This window comes from Megalops cyprinoides, chromosome 3, assembly GCF_013368585.1.
Source record: "Megalops cyprinoides isolate fMegCyp1 chromosome 3, fMegCyp1.pri, whole genome shotgun sequence".
Taxonomy (NCBI): Eukaryota; Metazoa; Chordata; class Actinopteri; order Elopiformes; family Megalopidae; genus Megalops; species Megalops cyprinoides.
In genome coordinates this window covers 41,105,334-41,128,281 of record NC_050585.1, presented here as the reverse complement: position 1 = coordinate 41,128,281, position 22,948 = coordinate 41,105,334, and the positions used below count along the sequence as shown (strand labels likewise).

General features: G+C 44.0%; 1 protein-coding gene across 1 annotated transcript in view; it reads right to left on the bottom strand.

The window, feature by feature from the left end:
- The window catches only part of LOC118775144 (teneurin-2-like), a 220,770-nt gene that overhangs the window by 180,485 nt on the left and 17,337 nt on the right, over positions 1 to 22,948 (bottom strand). The window contains exons 2-3 of the mRNA XM_036524890.1: positions 17,650 to 17,922; positions 527 to 580 (exon numbers count right to left, since the gene is read on the bottom strand). Coding sequence (XP_036380783.1) covers positions 527 to 580; positions 17,650 to 17,922 — 327 coding nt within the window. The remainder of the gene's footprint in view (positions 1 to 526; positions 581 to 17,649; positions 17,923 to 22,948) is intronic.

Sequence of the window (22,948 nt, the reverse complement as noted above, 5' to 3'; positions counted from 1 at the left end):
TAAATTTGATGCAAAAGAAAAGAGAGGCGAAAAAAAGGAAATTTTCCTTTATACGTGAGAAAAAGCTGGAGTGAAGTGTCTGCTCATCAGGCTCAGCAGACACACACACACACACACACACACACACACACACACACACAGGATCCCAGCCGCACTTCATTGCATTCTGCTGCTTAATAGCTGCTGCTTCCTTCATCACACAGTAGAAAGCAGCCGGTGGCCTCTTTTCAGCCAGCACAGCAGCCTCTGTCAGGGAACTGCTTAAGATCATCGGAAAGGGGAATAAAACTCAACAGGAGCGCGACTCCGTAACAGGCATCAGCCTCAAGATTAGGACCGGAGCTGAGAGGCCGGAGCGAGGGGGTATGAATCCTGCGAAAGAGGGCCGAACGGACCGACCCACTTCCAGAGAACCTTGGGAGATATGTACATAAGGAGCACGGAACTGTGCCTAGGACAGCACAGAGGACACAGACGGACAGACAGACAGGCAGACAGACCAGAGGGAATGAAAAAGTATACTTACTGAGGGGAGGTTTGCTGTACGGATCATCGTCGTCGTCATCATCATCAGGATACACTTCAGGTGTGGGGAGGGGGGGAAAAGAAAGAAAAAAGAAATAATAAAAAAATAAAAAAGACACACTGTGTGACAAAGGCAACAAATAACATACATGAAAGCACACGCATACACACGGCTACACATGCCACACACATGCACACACACTACTTATCTTAAGAAACAGAAAGAAAATACCACTAAAACCCCATTCTAACCATCCCCAAGCAATGATCAATAAATATCATTGCACAAATATTCAGCCATGGGTCGCTGTAATCTACAGACAGATAAGTCTCAACTTGATGTCTTTTATATTTGATTTAATGTATTGACTTTAATTTTCTGAAATGGGAACATGCTATTCGGGGAGCACCTTGTTAACCCAGCGGTGGGATTTCTACCTTGGTACCAGGATCCTGCTGAAACCGTGACTCGACTAATATTGACATTTTGTCTCTGTGCACACTTCGGATCAATAGTTTGCGGTTGAGTTAGAGTATGAGCCATTTCCAGCCTTTAGCTTGTTGCTAAAAAAAAGGAGAGACTCCCTTTTGTCCCATCCGTGCTGATCACACTGATCTCTGAACAATCATGGTCAGATGGAGCCCCAAGTCCTCCAACTGCTGTGCAGTGGGCATTGTGAGATTATCCACCTCCGAAACAACCCAAGGCTGCTCACGAAACCACTGTCAGCATACAATGGGACAATCTGGACTGAGCACAGCAGCCGGGACAATCACGAAGCGGGGGAGGGGGACAGGGGGAGGAAGAGAATGAGCCAAAAAAAAGAGATGAAAAAAAGAGATAGGGAGAGGGGAGGAGAGGAGAGGAGAAGGGGACAGACAGACAATGATGCCAGCCTGACAGAGGGAGAAAAAGGGGGAAGAAGAGGGGAGAAGAGAAGGGGGAAGAAAGAGAATGACATCAGACAGAAAGAGAGATGGAGAGGGGAGAGAGAAGGAGAAAAAGAGGGAGGAGGACAGGAGAGGGGAGAATTGCATATGGTTTTAGCCACTCTGGATAGGTCTGCCTACCAAAGCAGTGCATTTAGACAAAAGAAAAAGTGGTAGAGGGGGCAGAGAGGAGGAGAGAGGGGGAGTAAGAAAAGATGAGAGATGAAAGTGGGTGGGCAGGTGTTGCCGTGTAAGATGGGCGGAGAATATGATGGACAGGTTAATGTACCAGTACAAAGCAGTGTGGGAGAAAATGACTGGGAACACCTGGCTGAGACAGACAGGTGCAGGGATAAGGGAGACCACTGGAGGAGGTGAAGTAATGGCTCCTTCACAACAAACAGCAGGAGCAACTCCATCAGCATTTCTGCCAGCAAGCCTCCAACACCACATTCAGCTCCAGTTTACCTTTTCTCTCAGCACATAGGCTTATAAAGGGGAAATGTACTTAGACTACCTCCTACACAGGGCAGCAGTGTGTTCAAGTGGTTAGGCTTATAAGTGAAAGGTTGCTGGTTCAATTCCCTGTTGGGACACTGCTGCTGTACCCTTGGGTAAGTTACTTAACCTGCAATTGCCTCAGAAACTATAAATGGACAAAACTGTAACCTATGTAAGTTGCTCAGGATAACAGTGTCTGCTAAATGACAATAATGTAATGTAATTCACACATCCATTTAGGCCACTAAAGCAACACAGATTACACAACACAACACAGCACATTGCTTAAAGGCATAAGGACCAGTACCCTCCCTGGAGTTAGAACCTGCAACCTTTCCAGTTATGAACAAAATTCCTTGACCATAAGGCCCCGTTGCTGTCATGAATCAGGTGTGCACATGCAGGAAGTGGTAAGCATGTGACTACATGTACGTGTGAAATCAGCGCAATGCAGCCAACATCTGGACTAGACCTTCCCTCTTCTTTGACTTAAACATGCTGAATAGTGAGGCCTACACAAACGCCACTACGGCCATAGCGGTACAACCGGTGGACCAATAACTAGAATAGTAAATACATAACTTGTTTACAAACCTTGGTTTATGTGACGAGAGAAGCACACAGACAAACGTGGCAAGCCCCCGGCGCCAAAGTTTATTCCTCCTCCCCGGTGTTTTGTAGCTGACACGTGCAGACTTCATTAGACGCTAAACTGCCGTCTCACAAACGAGTCGGGCGGCGTCAGCATTAAAGCGAGAGGACATATGAAAAGTCATTATTGCGGAATCAATTCTCAATTACCTCCACGCCGCTGCGGTCATCGCGTTAAACAAAGGCCGCAACGCTGACACCGATATCGTTCCCCGCACTGGCGGGGATGCAGAGCGAGGGCCGCGGTGTGCGGCTCGGCTCTAAACCCTAGCGGATCACGGAAACCCGATCATGCAACAATGGTGTGATAACAGGGTGGCAGTGTAGCACAGTGGTAAAGAGCGGGACTCATAACTGAAAGGCTACTGGCTTGATTCCCCACTGGGGAACTGCGGCTGTACCCCTGGGTAAGGTACGTAACCCACAATTGCCTCAGTAAATATTCAGCTGTACAGATGGATAACACTGTAACCTCATTGTAACCTAAATTGTAACCTCTGGATAACAGTGTCTGCTAAATTACAATAATGTAATGCAAAATGTAATGTGACAGCAGGTGGGATTGACAAATGGTAAAGGGACCAGGAGAGACTCTTTGACCCAGTAGGTGACAGAGCACACACTGGGGGTGACTGAGTGATAACTGAGGTGAGTCAACACTAACCACCCTCCTCCCCACAGATACTCCGCATACCCGTTGCCACCACCATGAAATATCCAATATCCACAAAAGGTGCTCACTAAGTACAATGAATGAGTGAGTGAGTGAATGACAGGTGAATTGAAGAACTGAGTCGTCCCAGGCTGTCACACCTGGACTCAGGGTGGATGAATTCATGATGAAGCCTTACCTTGAGACTGATAAATTGGCTCACAGGCTCCCTGCATTTCACAGACACATCAGAAAAAGGGCGGGGGCGGAGAAAGGCTGCTCGCGCCACGCCTCCGCTTTTGACACCTGGTTAATGGTGTTACAGTACGAGGGAGCGACAGCAGCTAGCTGGGGTTTCATTTGCTCTTTACAGCAAAAGGTCTGTTTTTCTACAGGCTAGATGCAGTAACAGACTGACAATGTTTGTCACTAAAGTTGACCTTAGACATGTTGAGTACATGTCATGTTATGTCAGTCCTCATAGAGGGCATCGTCTGTGTAGTATGCAGGGAATAATGCTCTTCCCCAGAGAGGCACCAGTCATTTGGCAAAGACAGTTCAATTTCTCAATGAATATCAAATTTATTATATTTATATATTTTGTTGTCTATTAGAGCCCAGTTTGTCAATATAGACAAAGCAAAAATGTAATTCATAAAATGAGTTTATTAACAACAATGCAGACAAACATTGAATAACTGATAGAGGGAAACAAAATAAAGCAGAATGACTAAATCATATAGACAAAAGGCCAACACAAAATGAATTAGTGAATAAATGATAAATGTTACAGTAGAAACACAACATGAAAAGCGGGAACACAAATGATAAAGAAAACAGAGTGGGAGTTTTGGAGCGGCAATTTAACAGTCAAATTAGAGGATATTATAACACAATAACTGCAGTTTGGCCTCAGCTGACAGAAGGATAATTAAGCATATATGAGTAAACCTAATATATTTATCTGTTAATCAGTCATGTAAGAACAACTGTAAAGGACTTGTTTAATGGAAGTGTTTAAACACATCTTGCCCATGATCATATCCACTATACTCATGATATGTGTCCATAAATCCTATAAGATCACCTTGCTGACCACTCACTGTAACCATGCTGACTTCACCCTCATTGTGTCTATAATGACCTCACTCCACAGCCAGCCTCAGTACAGCCATACATGCTTCACTGCCCCCTAAGCTTCACTCTGGCTACAAAGATTTCACTGCACACACAGCTTCAGTAAAGCCAATATGACCTGACAATATAGCTCAGATTTAATGTAGCTATAATGGCATCACTACAAACCCCATCAATATGTACTGCACTGCATCATACGCCACAAAGACTATTCTGAACAACACTGATCTTAAGAAAATGGCTTTTAACTGCTATGAGAATTGGTCTGTTTATGATTGCAAGAACATGTTGCAGAAAATGTTTTCAATTGCTCATGCAGTATGTCTTAACCACTGCTACATTAACCATATAATGATAGATACTGGTATATACGCTGTTGTATTGTTTGTTGGTGTTACATATAGTAGCCTACATCATATCATCCTTGATAAAGAGATTTCAATGGGACTATCAGGATAAATAAAGGAGAGATAAAATAAAATGAATAAATGCCACTGTGTGAGAGCCTTTGGGTCTCAAATGCTCTTGATTAGGCCGGTGCGGGGTGTTCTGGCGGTGCTGATCGATCCACTCGGCTGAATTATAGACGGTCCTGGGAGACATTAAGGCGTAGTCTGTGTGAGGCATCTTTTGCACGCATCAGCAACATCTCCATTCTGGCGACGTCACGGACATGGCTTTTTTATGGGCTAAGTGCTGCAGGATAGAGCGAACCTGATGGGTTTGTGTCTGTGTTCTTCCTGTGCCCTGCTGATGCTGTGTGTGTTGTTCTGCCCTCTGTGAAGATCTCTGTCTCTCTTTGTTCTTTCGTTTTGTTAGAGCGGCCTGAGGCCTGCTGGGAAACCCCTCAGAGCAGGTGGTGCTCCCCGCTCTACTTTATAAGCCTGATGGACCCACAGTCTCCGGTGCCCTGACTCCCAGAACTGATCACCTGACACCCCTACCAGGGTCACTTCTGTGCCCTGAGAGGAAAAGTAAAAAAAAATCCCTTCCAAGACTGAAAAGCCCTCAGTTACTCAAAACAAGCAGAAACCCTGAGTCTGCAAGTCACGCCCCATTCCCAGACACTGACCCATTCCATCACGGTGAAACTCGTTTCCCTGCAACATTCCTGCGACATTCTGCACATGCAGAAAGCAGTGGCGCACACCCGGGCATGTGCAAATCTATCACCCGGTGCCGTGGTAACTGGCGGCACCCTGAATACAGAAGGGCCGCAGAGCACATGCTCAGTAGGGCCTGTGGAGGGGAAGGGGCCAAGGCATCTCTGCCACTTAAGCTCTCCGGGATATTCTGTGTTCAAAGTGTTCTGCTGCACTCTCAATCTCTGCTGCATGCATCGCATCTCAAATCAAAGCAAAGCGCCGACGACCTGTTGCTGCAAAATGAGGAGGGCCTGGTCGCCAATGGCAACCTAGGACATCAGCGACGGTAATTTCAACAAATAAAAAAATGAATGCCAAATAAAATAATGATAATAAAAATCCCCAAACCCACTCATGCCACGTCAGGTTTAAGTAAGGCGCATTGAAGAAAAAAATAACAGAATAACAGAAAGCAAAACAAATTAAAAAAGGTCACAGCATTGCTCAGTGTTTGGTGCGTGTCTGAATCATTCATGAGAAGTGCTGATTGATGTGTAAGTGCTGGAGGGGTTCTGCTTCTCAGAGCACCAAATAGAGGGCCCGGCACAGCGAGGTGTGAATCGCTGCCCACTGCGTCCTCTCATTACACCCAGAGCCGAATCATTCATTCACCAATTCATTCACCAATTGACTCAATTAATCCATTAACAGGATTGCGTCATCACATGATTCAGTCTCTCCCTCTCTCCGGAGATCCGTCCACCTTTTCCATAATATGTCACAATGAGCTCTTAAGGAGAGAGACCTTTTTTCCTTATAACTAAAGAAGAAGAAGAAAAACAATCATAATTCTGATTATCAGCATTTCCCTGCTGCTTGCTAGGCAGCTGTGTGACATAGCAGTGAGGAGCAGGGCTCTCAATCACCAAAAAAAAACTGCTGATTCGATTCCCCGCTGGGGCACTGCTGCTGTACCCTTGGGCAAGGCACTTAACCCAGAACTGCCTCAATAATTATCCAGCTGTATAAACAGATAACGTTTAAAAATTTTAACCTATAAAAGATGCCCTGGATAAGAGCGTCTACAGTACATTTAGTTGCTTAGCAATGTCCTTATACTGCAGCTCAGACAAAAGGACACCTAACCCGTTTGAACTGTTCATATTTACCTTAATGAGCTGTCAATGTACACCTATATGAGCTGTTCATGTGCACCTCTATAGGTTGTTAATGTACTCCTGTATAAAGTCTTCATGTATACCTGTATAAGCTGTTAATATACACCTGTATAAGCTGTTCATGTGTACCTGTATAGGCTGTTAATATACACCTGTATAAGCTGTTCATGTGTACCTGTATAGGCTGTTAATATACACCTGTATAAACTGTTCATGTGTACCTGTATATAATGTAACCTAATGTGCACCTGTATAAGCTACTCGTATGCACCTGTATAGACTTTTGACATGCACCTGTGTGCACCTGAGCTAACATGTGCACCTGGTTGGGCTGTTGAGGTGCAGATGGAGTGTGGCTATCCCCTATAGTGCTGCACAGGCACTCAGTTAGCATGCTCCGCATCAGCGGAGGACTCGGCTGAGGGACCCGCAGAGAGGGGAACAGGTGTATGGCTCAGGACTCTGGCTCAGGACTCTGACTGCACTCGCTGGCGGACAGAATGACTGACACGTCCCCCGTGCCGGGTGCTTAGCACACTCCCGGGGGGGCGGCGGGGTGACAGGCCATCAGTCAGGCTTGTCAGCGAGGGAGGAGGCTTTGGACGGTCCTCAGGGAGAGCCCCCACACTCTCATCAAGAGCCAGGAAGGCAGGGAGGTGGGGGGGGCGTTCACGACCGAATGGTGGGGGGGGCAGGCTCCTGTCTTTCACTCAAGCGTCTTTCTGTGGGTCGTCACTCTCCGTTCATCCCTTTCTCCTTGTTGTCTTCTTCCCAGTTTTTTTTTCTTTCATGTGTCTCTCATCCATCATTTCTGGATCACGGCTTCTGCTGTGAAGTGTCTTTTTTGTCTTCTTTTTTTGTGACTTCAGCCTGACATTTTCTACAAAGAGTTTTAATGTAATGAATCTGCAGTTTAATGGTGTGCCTGCCTCAGATAAATCCTGTTATTGTTATGAGGAAGTGGTTTCCATGGTAAATGGTTGGTGTTTCTCCATTCCTCGGTTTGTTATAAACTCTGCCTCTGCTTTGTACCGTAGCATTTCTGTTAAAGTACCTTAGTATTTCTGTTAAAAACTTGGCATTTGCGTTGTGCCATGGTATTTCAGCAGCCAGACCAAGACGACACACTAATGTCAGTCACCCTCACCAGTAACGCTGGTCACTTCAGTTTGTTTGTTTTTTTTTTTTTGGGGGGGGGGGCTCTATCTGCCTGGTGTTTGGCGAAGGTGTCCAATGTCTCCTCCAGTCAAAAAGTAGGAGGGATGGTGACATTCCTCCCCCCAACCCCCATATGACCTACACTCATTGGGAGTGTGACAGAATAACACTTGTTCCTCTCTCTCCTCTCTGGTTTTTAATGGAGTTTAATGGAGATGATATTGCTCATGGGGTAATTTTGAGTGTCGATTCAACTCAATATATGGAATAAGGTCATTAAGCGATCCATAGCAACGATAATAAAAATCTTACTTCAACAGAAAACGTTTTCTCCCCATTAACAGGCAGGCAGAGAGAACGGGATGATTGGGGGGAGGGATTTCAGTATTGGTTCTCTCAAACAAAGACTGTAATGAAAAACCAACAAAGCCATTCACATGAAGACACAGAGCGACTCGGTTGGTTTTTCATGATAAGTTTTGTTAAATATCTTATGATGTCGATCTGTGTGGGGAAACAATTGAAACGGCTCCTGACGGTGAGCAAGCAGCGGGAGAGCGCGATTCCCTCCTCAGCAGGAGCCCCGAGCGCGTCTCTGCCTGTCGGAGTGTGACGCTCTTCGGAAGCAGCACGACTTCCCCGAGCTTCAAAGACCCCCCGTTCTCAGAGGGGGGCGTTGGAGACGCCGGGGGTTCGTCTCCTCTCTGCGCTGAAGTGAAAGCGCCCGAAACGAGAGACGATGACTGACGGTGGCACCCTTACAGCACTCAGCTGCCTCCGACAGAAAGCAAGTGCACGCACCATCCAGGTGATGACAGCTAATCCAAAACACCCTACAGCACATGCATGTGCACCCAAACAAGCAAACAAACAGGCAAACAAGCACACACACTGTTCAAACACCTTCCACCACAATGGGTGGTTTTCAATGTTTTTTTTTTTAAATTCATTAAAATTCCAATAAAGTCAGCACCTGACTTTTTTTGCCCTTATTGGCAGTGTAGCATAGCGGTAAGGAGCAGGTTGCTGGTTTGATTCCCCTCTGGGGCACTGCTTCTGTACCCCCAGGCAAGGTACTTAACCCAGAGCTGCCTCAGTAGATATCCAGCTGTATAAATGGATAACATGTAAAAATTGTAACCTATGTAAGTCGCTCTGGATAAGAGTGTCTGCTAGATGCCGATAATGTAATGTTTTGGCAGAACTTCTGCTGTCTCACATTCAGGGTCTATTAGAAGCCTGGCAAACCAAACCATGGCCCAATCCAGACACGACTTGAGGCACTGATGAGTCTGCTGTGGCAGCAGTATATATTGATTGGGCTATCATACATCAATGGTGACACTCACACTTTGTTTTGGGGGTGGGGGGGGGGGGTGGGGGGTGTCAAGGCAATCACTTATCACAGCGCCCAACAGCGCACCACACCACAAACTCACGAGCACATGTGCTTTTCAGGTGACGGTCGCTCCTGCCTTCTGACACGTGTGCGCAGACAGTCCAGCAGACAGAATGCTGATTAATGAATGACAGCAGATCAGCTCTACTGTGTAGCAGCCCGAACAGCTCAGTGCATGCAATAGCCTATCCACAGCTGCCCTCCAGATGATGAAAGGTGCTGCAGGAACTGGGGAGAGATAATAGGGTGGTAGTATCGCAGTATTGCAATGTGTTTTGGATTCTGGAATCTAGTGAGTATGCGTACTTGGTTTCCCTTAGTTTTTAGGTTGTCTAGTCAACTTGAATGGATACACTTGGACACGCTGTTCTTTCCTGCAGGAAGTTGCTCTGGATAAGAGCGTCTTCTAAATGAATGTAATGTAATGGGTGGACTCTGTTGTTGACTTTGGGGGGCGGGCTGAATGTGGGGTAGTGGTTTTTAGCGGCACTGTGAAGAGATTCGATGATCTGGAAGGAAGTCCCTAGCACTAAAGGCTGGTGCAGAACGGGAGAGAGAACAGTGATTTCATCAAGGTGGCTCCTCCCACATCGGGCAGGCCTGGCTGACTCACCGAGCTTTAATTACTCAAAGTTTCACCAACTCTCAGTGTTTTCAGCTCCAAAGTGGCACAGCATTCCTGGAAAAAAAACCCTTGACTCAGGGTACCCACATTCATCGAGATTCATTATGGTCCTAAATGGTCCTGTATTTATGGTCCTGTATTTATTATCATAAGAAGAAAACGCAAACAAGGCATTCTCAAACCTCATTGATGTCAAAAAATACATCAATAAATACTGAGAGGAAACTGAGGGATACATGAAACATTTGCTAGAACATTTGCTAAAAAGTACATCATTTTCTCCCATGGGCTGAACTGAAATCTAATCTACCCAACTGTACACACGTGAGGGCTGAGGAGGACTGAGCTGGTCCACCTGACAAGAGAAAGAGGTCTCTAGTTTCATAAGGAAGACTAGAGACTGACAAGTGACTACTTGCTACAGCTAAGCTAATTCATTGGGCTGTAATCACTACAGCTCCCTCTGCTGGTAGGGAGGGCACCCTGTGGAATGACGCAGGCTTCTGGGGAACTACACACGGGGAAGCACAGAACACACCATAAGTGGATAATTATCCTGTGCCCGCTTTTGTTCCTTTTGAATGATTTCAAAAGCATGCAAATTTAAGCAAGAATTACCATTAGCACCTGATTCATTTTTACTTCTCTCCACTGAATGTGGTGCCATTACTTTTGAGTTCTCTCTGTGCAATTAGATTAGTTACACAAAGGAACAATATTTTCAGTTAAGGAACAATTTCATATTTCTTTGTTACAATCAGGATTATTCAATGTAACCTGATCCCATTGTTATGAATGAAAATAATTTCACTTTAAGGACATATAGCTACAATAACACTGCCACATTAAACACAGGTAAAATCTGAATGAGCAGCTAACGGTTAATCAAAGAGAACAAGCCTGTTAATCACAAATACAGATAAAGGACCATTATCAAAATTCTCTGCCTCCAGTGTTTACATCTAACTATTTGCTGCCCTACACACACACACACACACACACACACACACACACACACCTGCATTAGTGCAATCCCTCCTTCACAGCCTAATAAACCTGGCCTTCTCCCACGGAAACAGATTTTATTCAAATGTAATTCCAGGCAGCATGTAAACACCACCTGAACAGCAAGGCTCGTAAACATTTTATTCATATTTCACTGTACAGAACTGAACTTTACTTCACCATAAAATATACTCAAAAGACAAACACCCACCTATCTGTCTTACAAGGAAACAGCACCCCTATGAACTTCCTTTGAATGGCGTCAGTGTTTGTTTATTTATTCATTTTTTTAAGCAAAGAAGCTTTTCTATTTCCATGCGGGAACTCAGTCTGCACAGTAACATTTACCAACCCATTTCTCTGTGCTGCCCTCAGAGACTCAAACCCGTCTCTGTGCTGACCTCAGAGACTCAAACCCGTCTCTGTGCTGACCTCAGAGACTCAAACCCATCTCTGTGCTGACCTCAGAGACTCAGACCCGTCTCTGTGCTGACCTCAGAGACTGAAACAGGTCTCTGTGCTGACCTCAGAGACTGAAACCCGTCTCTGTGCTGACCTCAGAGACTGAAACCCATGCTGACCTCAGAGACTCAGACCTGTCTCTGTGCTGACCTCAGAGACTCAGACCCATCTCTGTGCTGACCTCAGAGACTCAAACCCGTCTCTGTGCTGACCTCAGAGACTCAAACCCGTCTCTGTGCTGACCTCAGAGACTCAAACCCATCTCTGTGCTGACCTCAGAGACTCAGACCCGTCTCTGTGCTGACCTCAGAGACTGAAACAGGTCTCTGTGCTGACCTCAGAGACTGAAACCCGTCTCTGTGCTGACCTCAGAGACTGAAACCCGTGCTGACCTCAGAGACTCAGACCTGTCTCTGTGCTGACCTCAGAGACTCAGACCCATCTCTGTGCTGACCCCAGAGACTCAAACCCGTCTCTGTGCTGACCTCAGAGACTGAAACCCGTCGCTGTGCTGACCTCAGAGACTCAGACCCGTCTCTGTGCTGACCTCAGAGACTGAAACAGGTCTCTGTGCTGACCTTGGAGACTGAAACCCGTCTCTGTGCTGACCTCAGAGACTGAAACAGGTCTCTGTGCTGACCTCAGAGACTGAAACCCATGCTGACCTCAGAGACTCAGACCCATCTCTGTGCTGACCTCAGAGACTCAGACCCATCTCTGTGCTGACCTCAGAGACTCAGACCCATCTCTGTGCTGACCCCAGAGACTCAAACCCATCTCTGTGCAGTTCTCAGAGAATTGAATCCACCTCTGCAATGACCTCAGAATCAAACACATCAAGCTGCTTGTTATTAGGTTATTGCTTTATATTAGGTGATGCTAGCCAACAGGAAGATGAAAGGGAAGGTGGGGGTGGAGTAGAGATGTAGTTTTGAGGACACAGCAGACCAAAATGTAACAAAAAAAATAGGGCCTCACCTGCACACCTACAGAGGATAACACTAGGTGATTAATGTAAGAAGTACAGTAAGTCCTACAAGCCCAAAGCTTAAGATGTACACCCTCTTGGCTTATCAACAACACTATCCTCATGAGAGTGAGAGTGAATCAGAGCTTCTCTCAGTCTAATTACCCAAAGACAGGTGAAGGCCAGGGCACAAATTATGCCCTCTTCCCTGCTGAGTTTGATTGCTCCTGCCTTCTCCATCCCCTGTTTACCCTAGGCTAATATCCTTAATAACAGGAGGTGTAGAATCAGCTTCTCCCTGCCCCGAGCTGCCAATAGGCAGCCATTCTGTCCTGATCTGCATTCGGATTCGGATTGAGTCCCCCCTAAGGGCAGGGTTAACACCAGCTGCTGTGTCTAAACTGTGGGTGCAAAATTCATATTTACAAGGGAATCCTGGCTGAGATTCAAATTGTGCTTTGAACTGGGGTTCCCACTCAGACCCAATTTATATTTTCCATTACTTTCATGGGAAAATGTAAAATGTTCAAGGATTATTTTTTGTGGCTGCAATATGGCTGCAATAGTGGAACTCCTGTGAAGTAGTATTACTCTGAAGCTGGAACTGTGGTGGGGGGCGGGGAATGTTTTATATACAGTAAATGTATTAGTATGTATTACTATATGGATGTCAAAAAGGTTAAAGGATAATAAAACAAGGGCTACATGCTGTGTACTATATTTTTATAATGTACATAACAGTCAACAAAGGAAAAAAATGGACCAATATACAATAATGATGAATAGCTGACATAGGGGGCAGCATTTCATCCTTCACATGGCATCACCATGGCAACAGCAGCATCCATTAAGCAGTATTACTATGCTAATAGCCACCGTTTGACCATGTAATGACCAACAGCTCTAACAAGCATAGGGAATGACCTCATGCTCAGGGCAGGACAATGCTTGCATTTAAATATAAAAATATCTCGAAATAATCACCTGTAATCACTGTAGTCATTGAAAATATGGGTTTTTGAGCAACTCTAATGGAAGTAGCATAGTGGTAAGGAGCACTACTTTTAACTGAAAGGTTGCTGGTCACTGGTTGAATTTCTGGTTGAACTGCAGTTGGACCCTTGGGCAAGGTACTTAACCCAGAAATGCCTCAGTAAATATCCAGCTATATAAATGGGTAATGTGAAAATTGTAACCTATGTACGTTGTTCTGGATAAAAGTGTCTGCTAAATGACAATAATGTAATATAATGTATCTTGTAGGAGCGAGAGATCATATCAGAATATATACATATTTCCATTTGCCAAATGCATTCTATTACATTCTGTTGCATTTGAGTGTCTTATACCATTTTATACAGTGCTGTTTTCCAGCTGCACACATAGCGGCTTAAGGCTTTCATACTACCATGTAAATATCTTATTAAACTACTACTACTCATTATCATCACCACCACCACCACCATCACCATCATTAGCATCATTATTCCATGTGATCTGTGTGTATCTGCGTTCTGAAATATTACACATGTGAAGGAGCCTAGGCAATCAGCATTGCCCTCAGTAAGAAAAGCAATTACAAACTCCAGGGATGAGCAAGGTGCCTGTCTTTTTCTGTACTTAATAGCTGTGGAGTAGTTAGATTCATTTCGACTGATTTGGCAGTTGTTGATACTGATAACTCAAGGATACTGAGGGATCCTTTAGGCAGAAGAGGCAGTTGTGAGGGAGAAAAAAAAACAGAATCAAGATTCTGATTCATTAAATGCGATGCGTTTTCTTAATCACTCTTGGCACCAAACACACAAAGACAATTTGACAGAAGGTAATTAACAAGAAAGTGTGAAACTGGCGTAGTATGGGTAACGATGCATGGTCAATTAAGTACCTGAGGGACACACAGCATGCTGTTGACCAGTGTATACACAGTCCATTTCAAAGCACCAGAAATAAAGACATTTGCAATCATTGCTCTTGTTGTTTGAAATAGCCATAATTTATGGAGTATGTTAATGTAGGTAAAGCACAGCACTATACTTGTATATGCTTTTCATGATAATGTTCTACACATTATATGTTGCCTTATGGGAAAATGAGGATTGGGCTGGAAATTGTCCCTAAAGCTAGATAAAGTTATTGTTACAGTTGCACAATCTTACAGTAAATTACACCACTCTCTGGAAAATTGTCTTTGATTTTGGCATGTGGCAGTTGTAGCTATGTGGAGTGCAACCACCAATGGAAAGTTATAGTTAGCTAGCAATAAGCTGTCTATCATGTGTACATGTTGAGTCTTGTCTTGTCCGTTGACTGAAAGGATTAAATATTATGGTCTTTCCTGTGTGTGGGCATCCGTTGCTCAGCGGAGGGTTCTTGGTGAAACTCCCCCATGAATCTTGCACTGCTTTCTGGCTGTGTTTGTGGGGTTGTTGTTCAGGGGTGCAATCATTATGTGTAAAAATATCTGTCTATCCCGTGTACGCTCACCTGTGAGTGCAATGCTGTACACATGTACATCTTCAACCTCTGAACCTGAGTAGTGCCACTTGTGGCCCAATTTCCTGCAGATTCTTTTGCAGTGCCTGTGTGTTTGTGTGTGTGTGTGTGTGTGCTCCATAATGTCTGTCAGAGCATTGTTCTGCTCACAAATGGAAAACATGTTGCTGTATTAACAAATAAAAATAGCAATGTTCTGTTCATATTCTATAGGAATGTTGTGCAAAATGAATACAGGAATGAGCAATATTACTATAATATAATATAATATAATATAATATAATATAATATAATATAATATGTTGCTGTGAAAATACAAAATTTTGTTCATGGAATATGGAAATATTGTAAAAATTCAGAATTACAGTGTGCTAAGCATGTCAAAGGTATCTTGCAACCCTACTGAAAACAGTACCATAAAGACTACAATAAAAATTACAGTTAAATATAGCATCAATTAACCATCACAACAATGATTAACAAATTGATTAAATGATTAACAAAACAAATGATGAACAAAAAAAATGATTAACAAAACAAATAACATTTACTTTCAAGTTTAACATATTTGCACTGAATTGCTTAAAAACCTACTGTGTTTTTGCAACCGTGGTTGCAATTTGTTGTCTTGTCATGGTTAGTGGTGGTGTATAAAATCTCTGCAAAACTTATGGTGAAATGGCTGAGATATGTGAGATATATGTTGTTTCTCCAGACTGAATGTAAAGCTGTTTCAGTGTTAAACTAGTGTGACAATCAATGTGCTATAATATTATGGAAAAAACAATACCGTACCTTATCAAGGACAAGTAGCGCATTTTTAAAGTAAATTGTTACAGTGCTGTTTCAGAATGATATCTCAACAGTGTAAAATCTCAGACCTTCGTATGCCTTATTCAAGCAAGTTAGCTTGTTTTGGCCTGTGTGCCAGACCAGGCCTGGCGCCAGGATGAAGTGACTGAGGAGGCAGTTAAAAATAGCAAGGGGGCAAATCTTTTTATATAGTAAAACAGTAGGTTATCATCCTGCTATGCCTATTTCTGCATTTTTTTTCATCCTGCGGATGGCAATATAGTGGCATTTTGACTAGATGCAAACAATTCCCTACCTTAGCTTTTGCATGTGTCTGTGCATCATGGCCATAATATGAAATAAGAATATTTGGGGCAGATTGCCAGGTCACCACCTAAAAATGGTGGTAGGTTTGATGAAATTCATTGATTTAACCATGCAATAGCCTCTGAAAGGCTAAATAACAACACAAGACTGCTGTTTCAAAATCAAATAATACATTTATTTTGCAGCAGCGGTGAAGCCAGTATTAAACCTGAGTGTCCTCACACTCAGAATGTAGGTCTACAAGACGCAAAATAATAGAATCTATGAACGATTCTAACCACTAAGAGATGACTGATATAATCAACAAAATAATAGCCAACAGGGTCAGGGTCAAGCTGGTGGAGCTAGCAGATTAAGTTCGGGCTTGGCGATATCATTGCTGCTGCTGGGGCTACTGGCCTCGGCTGGTGTCTCTATGGTGTTTTGTTTTTTCTTATAAAGTCACATTCTGATATCCATCCTTATTCCTGAACTGCTTTTTGGCTAAGCAAACAAGCTACGTAACGCAAGGGCAAAAGTTGAACTAACTATTTAGCAATCAAACTAGATTGAGTGTCAACGGTTTTAACTTTTTTTTTATCAAATCGCGTACAGCGTGCCGTGAGGTTCAAATCTAATAAATAAATCTCTTGACAACGCATAGCAAACAGCGCTGTCCATGGTTCTGAAATAACAGCGCTATGTTTTAGAATCATGTTTGAATGCTGTTTGTGCAGTGGAAAAAGTGACTGGATCAGATAACAAGCTTCAAATATTTTATGGGGGAAAACTTCAAAGAAGGTATTTCATTACTGTCATCTCTGTGACACTTGTATCTCGGCCAGTATTTTTGTTGTTTTTGCTACTTTTTCTATAGGGTACATTAAACTTAAACTGGGGGGGGGCTGGGGGGGCAGAAAATACAACTGAGGGGGCAGCCCCCCCTTGCCCCCTCGTGGCACCGGGTGCGTGCCAGACCCCAACACAACCTCCTTCACATTGTTGCTCTGCACTGCAAATTTCAAGGCCAAGTACTTTTTTCAGTGGCCTTTTCCTGAATAAAAAAATCACAGAAAATTCCATGTTTTTACATGGCGATCTGTACAGATTTTGACAGAACCCTTGGCACAATGTGATCTTTCAGCTCAGTGCTCAGTCTACATTCAAAGCCGTGCCCCTTTTCAGAAAGCTTTTGTTTTCATGCCCAGTTTGCCTTTTGTTGTATGTTTTTAAAAATGTTCCTTTGATTTCTAAATCTCTGTTCTCCACACGACATATTCAAAACCTCTTCCTCTTTTTCTTAGCAGGACTCCCACACTCTGGAGCAGGGCTGATTTGTGAGCGCGTGCATATAGAACAGCTACTTTCCTTGAAGCAAAGGAAGCCGCCACATCTCTCTCTGTCACGCCTCCCAAAATGCCAACAAATGCCCCTGTATACCATGGTCACAGTAGTGGACTCTCACTCTGTCTCTATCACACCACCTCTCTCTCCCCCTTTCACACTCCCTCTAACTCTCTCTCTCCCTCTTTCACACACTCTTTCTCCCTCTCTCTGTCTCTCACTCTCTCCACCTCCCTCACACTCTCCCTCTTTCATTCTCTCTCATTCCCTCTCCCTCTTTCATACACTCTTTCTCCCTCTCTCTCTATCTCTCATTCTCTCTCCCTTTCACTCCCTCTCACCCTCTGCTATGTGCTCTCTCTCTCTCTCCTCTCTCACTCTCTCTCGCTCTCTCTCTCTCTCTCTCTCTCTCTCTCTCTCTCTCTCTCTCCCCAACCTGACTCTTCGTCCGACTTGTCGTTGTCAGAGTCGGTAAGCGTGAGGGCGGAGTTCTCGTGGCTGGAGAGGCCGGAGCTGCGGCGGGACTTGATCCTGCGGCCGCTCCACAGCTGGATGGCGCGCTGCGGGGTCATGGCCCCCTCGGGGTCGGAGTCGGCGTCGGAGCCGGCGCTGAGGGAGCAGCTGCGGTGCAGCAGGTCCAGGTCCGGGCAGTACGCGCTCTGGCGTGGCGATGGCTCGCACACGCCCAGCTCCGCCAGCGTGAAGTTCCCTGCGAGCAGAGACACGCTGGTCACAGACCCCGCTCCCAAAACTGCGCTGCGGCACAGAGGTGACAGGGGGAGAACTGTATGGGGTAAGGTGGGTATGGATGTTGGGGTATTGGGGGTAAGGGGGGTATGGGGGTACTGCTTAAGATGGGAGGGGTGTATGTGATTAGATGAGTGGGAGTAAAGGAGGTATAGCTGTATGGAGGTATGAGGGTATATGGGTATGGAGGCTGGGGGTTTGGGAGTATAGGTGTACAGTGGTGTGGGCTTAAGGGGCTAAGGCAGAGATTGAGGAATTTGAGTAGAGGGGATTATGGGAAGAGACATGTGACAAAATGGCAGTCATTCCATAGTAATGTACAAGGAGGGACTGTTCAGAAAAAAATTCTGCATTGTGATCTGTGCTTTTTAAACATGCTCTCTTCTTGTAGATGATGAATTTGTTTAATGAGCAGCAGCATTAAAAGGCAACGGGGGGGTGCACTACAGCAGTGTACCCCAATACACAGCCCTGGGCCTGGAGAATGCCAGGCTATGCTGGGTTTTGCATTCATAAAGGTCTCCTCTGATTAGCTCTGATGAGCCACTAGCCGACTCCTGGGGTCTGGGCTCTGCATCACTTGACTCATCAACTTTGAGTCCTTCATGTGTTGTTGGAAAAGTGTTTGTGCTAATTAAAGGATAAAACTAAAGGGATTTCTTCAACTTATTTGTACTGAACTTGCGATTAATTAATTTTTCATTTAATTCACTGTAACTTGTTGCAGGCCCATTGGTATAGTTAATTCACTACTGTTGGTCCGAGCCCAATGAATTAAAACATGATTAGGCTCAATAATAATTTGCATTCCAAATTTCAGGTCCACACATTAACAACAACATAATAAGAAAAAAGTTTTAGAAATACACATAATATATTTATTTCTTTGCTGACTCAAAGCGGATTACTTTCATGAGATGTTGAATAAATTATATTATTAATATATGTTATTATAAATGTTCAACAGAGAAAAGAATTTGTTAAAATTTCACAAGCAGTTCTATATATTTGCACAGTATCTACAGTCCAAACTACTGTGTAAGTTAGAGACAGTTTCACAGTACTGACAACTCTTAAACCTGTTTGTGTAATCATACCCATGTAAAAACCCACATGGGTATGTACAATACCTGTGTAGGTGGTAGGACCTATATAGGTGTAGAGCATTCAAGCACAGGTATTATGTCCACTTAATGTGGTGTGTGTGGTGCCAACCATTCAATCAACAGCACAAAAGAGAACATTTAATGGTCCAAGGTCACCCTACACAGGGGCGTGTCTCCTACACAGCACATCTCCTGGACTTGCACAGAGCCAATAGGAAAATGACTCTGAGACAATGAGAGAGGTGGGGCTGAGCCGGGGATGACAAAGCTGGCAGCAAATGCAATGTGAGGTAAAAACGCTCATCCTTACTCATTTGCTGAGCAGTCTTATCCAGGGCATCTTAAATACCGTAAATACAGTCGTCTTTGTCTCTCATTTTCTCCACTTGCATGTGTTACTTGAGGCAACCGGGGTTAAGTGCCTTGCCCAAGAATCCTGGATTCAAGCCTGCAGCCTCCTGGGTTATGACTGCAGTAACTAAAAGACCATGCTACACAGTGAGAAACAGCTGCTCGCTGTAGTACGAAACAACAGCTTTGTGATGTGGACATGTGCATGTGTATGTGTGTGTGTGTGTGTGTGTGCACGTGTGTCCACTGTGGCCTTTGCTGGAATGACTGGCTGGTGACTGTCATCTGCTTTCCTTTCTATTAGCGGTTGGCTTTGCCACCCATGCCTTACTTGTTAGTCTGTACCTATGGTCTTGTCCCTGCAGCTACTATACGCATAGTGTCACAGCAGTCTTGTAAGTCATCCAGGATAAAAGTGTCTACAAAATGAATGAATGACTGCATGAAGAAAAAAATAAATAGATAATTAACACTGCCACTGATAATGACCTGCATGATAATTGCCCAGGTTTCTGGTCACAGTACAGTCCTGCAACTTTCAAGAGTCTGGTTCTACTGATCCAGAACCAAACTTTGGAGCAAGACACATCTTCCAGACAACAGAATGTGAATAACAATAACACAAAAAAACAACAAATATGTAAAATCATCTGAGTTAAAGTCCATCAAAGTGAATCAATAGAACAACAGAAGCCCAATTAAATTTAAGCTGATGGAAAAAGCCATTAGGGAAAAATGCAGGCACAACCAATTTGTTTCCTACACTAATTAAAACAGCTTTGTGGGTACAATCGCTTGCAATCAGCTGAAATAAAGAAGAGATGCAATTAATTAAGAGCTTGTGAAAAAAAACAAAACCCTTTCATTCTGGGACTATAAACCCATGCGGTATGGAGCTAGCTGGTGTGGTGCTGGGTTAAGGTTGCACATTAACATTGCCTAGCGTTGAGCATGTGTTCACTGCTCAGTCAAAGAGAGGCTCGCACTTACCCATTCACAACCAATTTGATTAAAGACAGCACCGGCTCATTTCAATAAAATAGATAAGACACTTGCACAATGACCCGACATCTACAGAGAAACATCAGTAAACACTAACAGTAAACAGTAAACAGTAATAAAAACTGTAAACACCAAGGCTTGGCTGGCCTGCTTTACTTCTCAGTGTTTGTATTTTTCATCTGTAACCCTTTCTCTCAGTGATAAGCAGGGGAAATCAGTGATTTTCAGTCAAAATCAAAGTCATTCCAGTGTGCCCTGTGATCTGTAAAAACCTGACCAGCTCCATAGCCACACCATGGCAACTCAACAACCAATCAAAGGTCCGTAGGGTGGGGCCTTAAAGTTGATATCTGTTAACACGAAAGTGAAAGCTGGTGTTTCCTGCTTGTAGTTCTTGGCCAGTGGTTGCCTGGCCCAGATGCCATGCTCCACCCTTCTCAGTAACTGGTGTTGAATCATTTGAAGGATGTGCAAATGCGAGTGCAATTACTAATGAAAAAAACTTAAAAGTGATACATTGTACATTATCAGCAATAGCTCTTCCTTATGTTAGACAAGTGTGTGCAAAAGTGTGCAGTGCATGATGGGATTTTTTCGATATTGTTTAGACTCCTAAAAGATGATAACCACCCACTGCCACACTGAAATGTTACTTTCTGTTACTTTATTGAGCAAGTGTTCACAGTGCAGTGTGGCTTTAAAAAACAATTATATAATGTATTCCAAACACCATGACATTGGCCAAAGCCATCATATCCTCACAGGGGACATCAGGTCAGTGTGCACACACCTGTAGAAAACCTTCCGTCACACTGTATTACAATAGCCTGTATGCAGGTACCTGTGTGAGCACTGACTGCCTGTGGGACTCTCACCCCCCTTGACCCCCCTTGTGCTTTAAAACATACAGTAACCACACAGCTACAAGGCTGCTGTGAAGTGCTAACAAACCTTCACTTCATCTGTGTTGACATGACAAAGATACACACACAGAAAATACAAAACATTCACAGAAAGAAAATTCATCCACCCACATGCGCGCGCACACACACACACACACACACACACACACACACACACACACACACACACACAAGCACAGTACAATCTGTCTAACTACAGTCTATGTATCATACACAATACACACAATATAAAATACACACTACATATACATATACATATACAATTACATATACATATACTTGTAGATACAACTGCAGATGTAGATGTATCTACGGGTGTATCTACGCAGATACACTGGCACACAGCCCCTAACTCACACACCTATGTCTCTGTGCCACAGGTACAGAGCACTCCATTCACCTACCTGCGTAATGCAAGCCTGAGAGGAAGTAGCTGATGCCAATCGGGGCCACCTCCACGTAGGCTGGGTGAGCAAGAACAGGGCATGATTCTGGTCATCCTAGCCCTGTCACTGTGTGTGTGTGTGTGTGTGTGTGTGTGTGTGTGTGTGTGTGTGTGTGTGTGTGTGTGTGTGTGTGTGTGCGTGTGTGTGCGTGTGTGTATGCACACATGCCTGATACGGAGTAAGAGTAAGTAAAGCACTAACAGCACTAAAATGGGTCAAAACAAAATAATGTAATTAAAACAAACAAAATTATGTCCCGGACTTGACAACATAATGAAAAGGATTAAAGAAAACAAGAAAAATAATGTAATAATAAGGTATTTACAGCGTTGCAATACTAGCATTAGGGACACAGCACTGGGAGTACTGAGACCGCACTGGGAATACATAGGAAGCACTGAGGCAGCACTGAGAGTATGGAAATTCAGCACTGGAAGTATAGGGGCAGCACTGGGAGTATAGAGTGAGTACTGAGAGAGCACAGGGAGTATGGAAATACAGCACTGGGCCAGTACTGTGAGTATAGAGGAAAAGTACTGTGTGACATCAGTTGTAAGTATACTCAGTACAGTCAGCAGTTGACAAAGGAAAGGAAGGTAGGGGTTAGGGGTTACTGGAGGTATGTCACAGATCCACATTGATTAAATCTGTGCCCATGTTGGGGAGGACTACCAAAAAAACTGTTGAGAATTTCTGAGGAAAAAACCAGGCTAAAAGATGCAAATGCCCTGACAAGCTCTCTTTCATCAATGAAATTTTTCAACTCTGTTTGGCAAACTTACCCGACTCTAAAATGCCACCAAGGGTGCAAGTTACTTAGAAAGGAATTGCCAATCAGTGCCTCTGCTGTCAGTAAGGACATTATTGAATTTTTCACTTCAAGTCTAAAAAGACATGTATAATGGATAGATAATAGATAATAGATCTGAACGTAGTCACAGCAATGCTTTTCATATAAACCCAACTGCTGCTGCTGTTTAAGCTGAATTTGCAGTCCACATCTATAAGAAATCGTGAATGTAATCAGGACACTTGGGGGTCAGGCAGCACAGATTTTTCCACAGTGGCGGTATCAGTGCTGGACAACAGATCACGGTCAGGTGTGGATGTAGTACCAAGAACAGAACATGCGTGCCTATCCACTGAAACAGGAGTGCTGT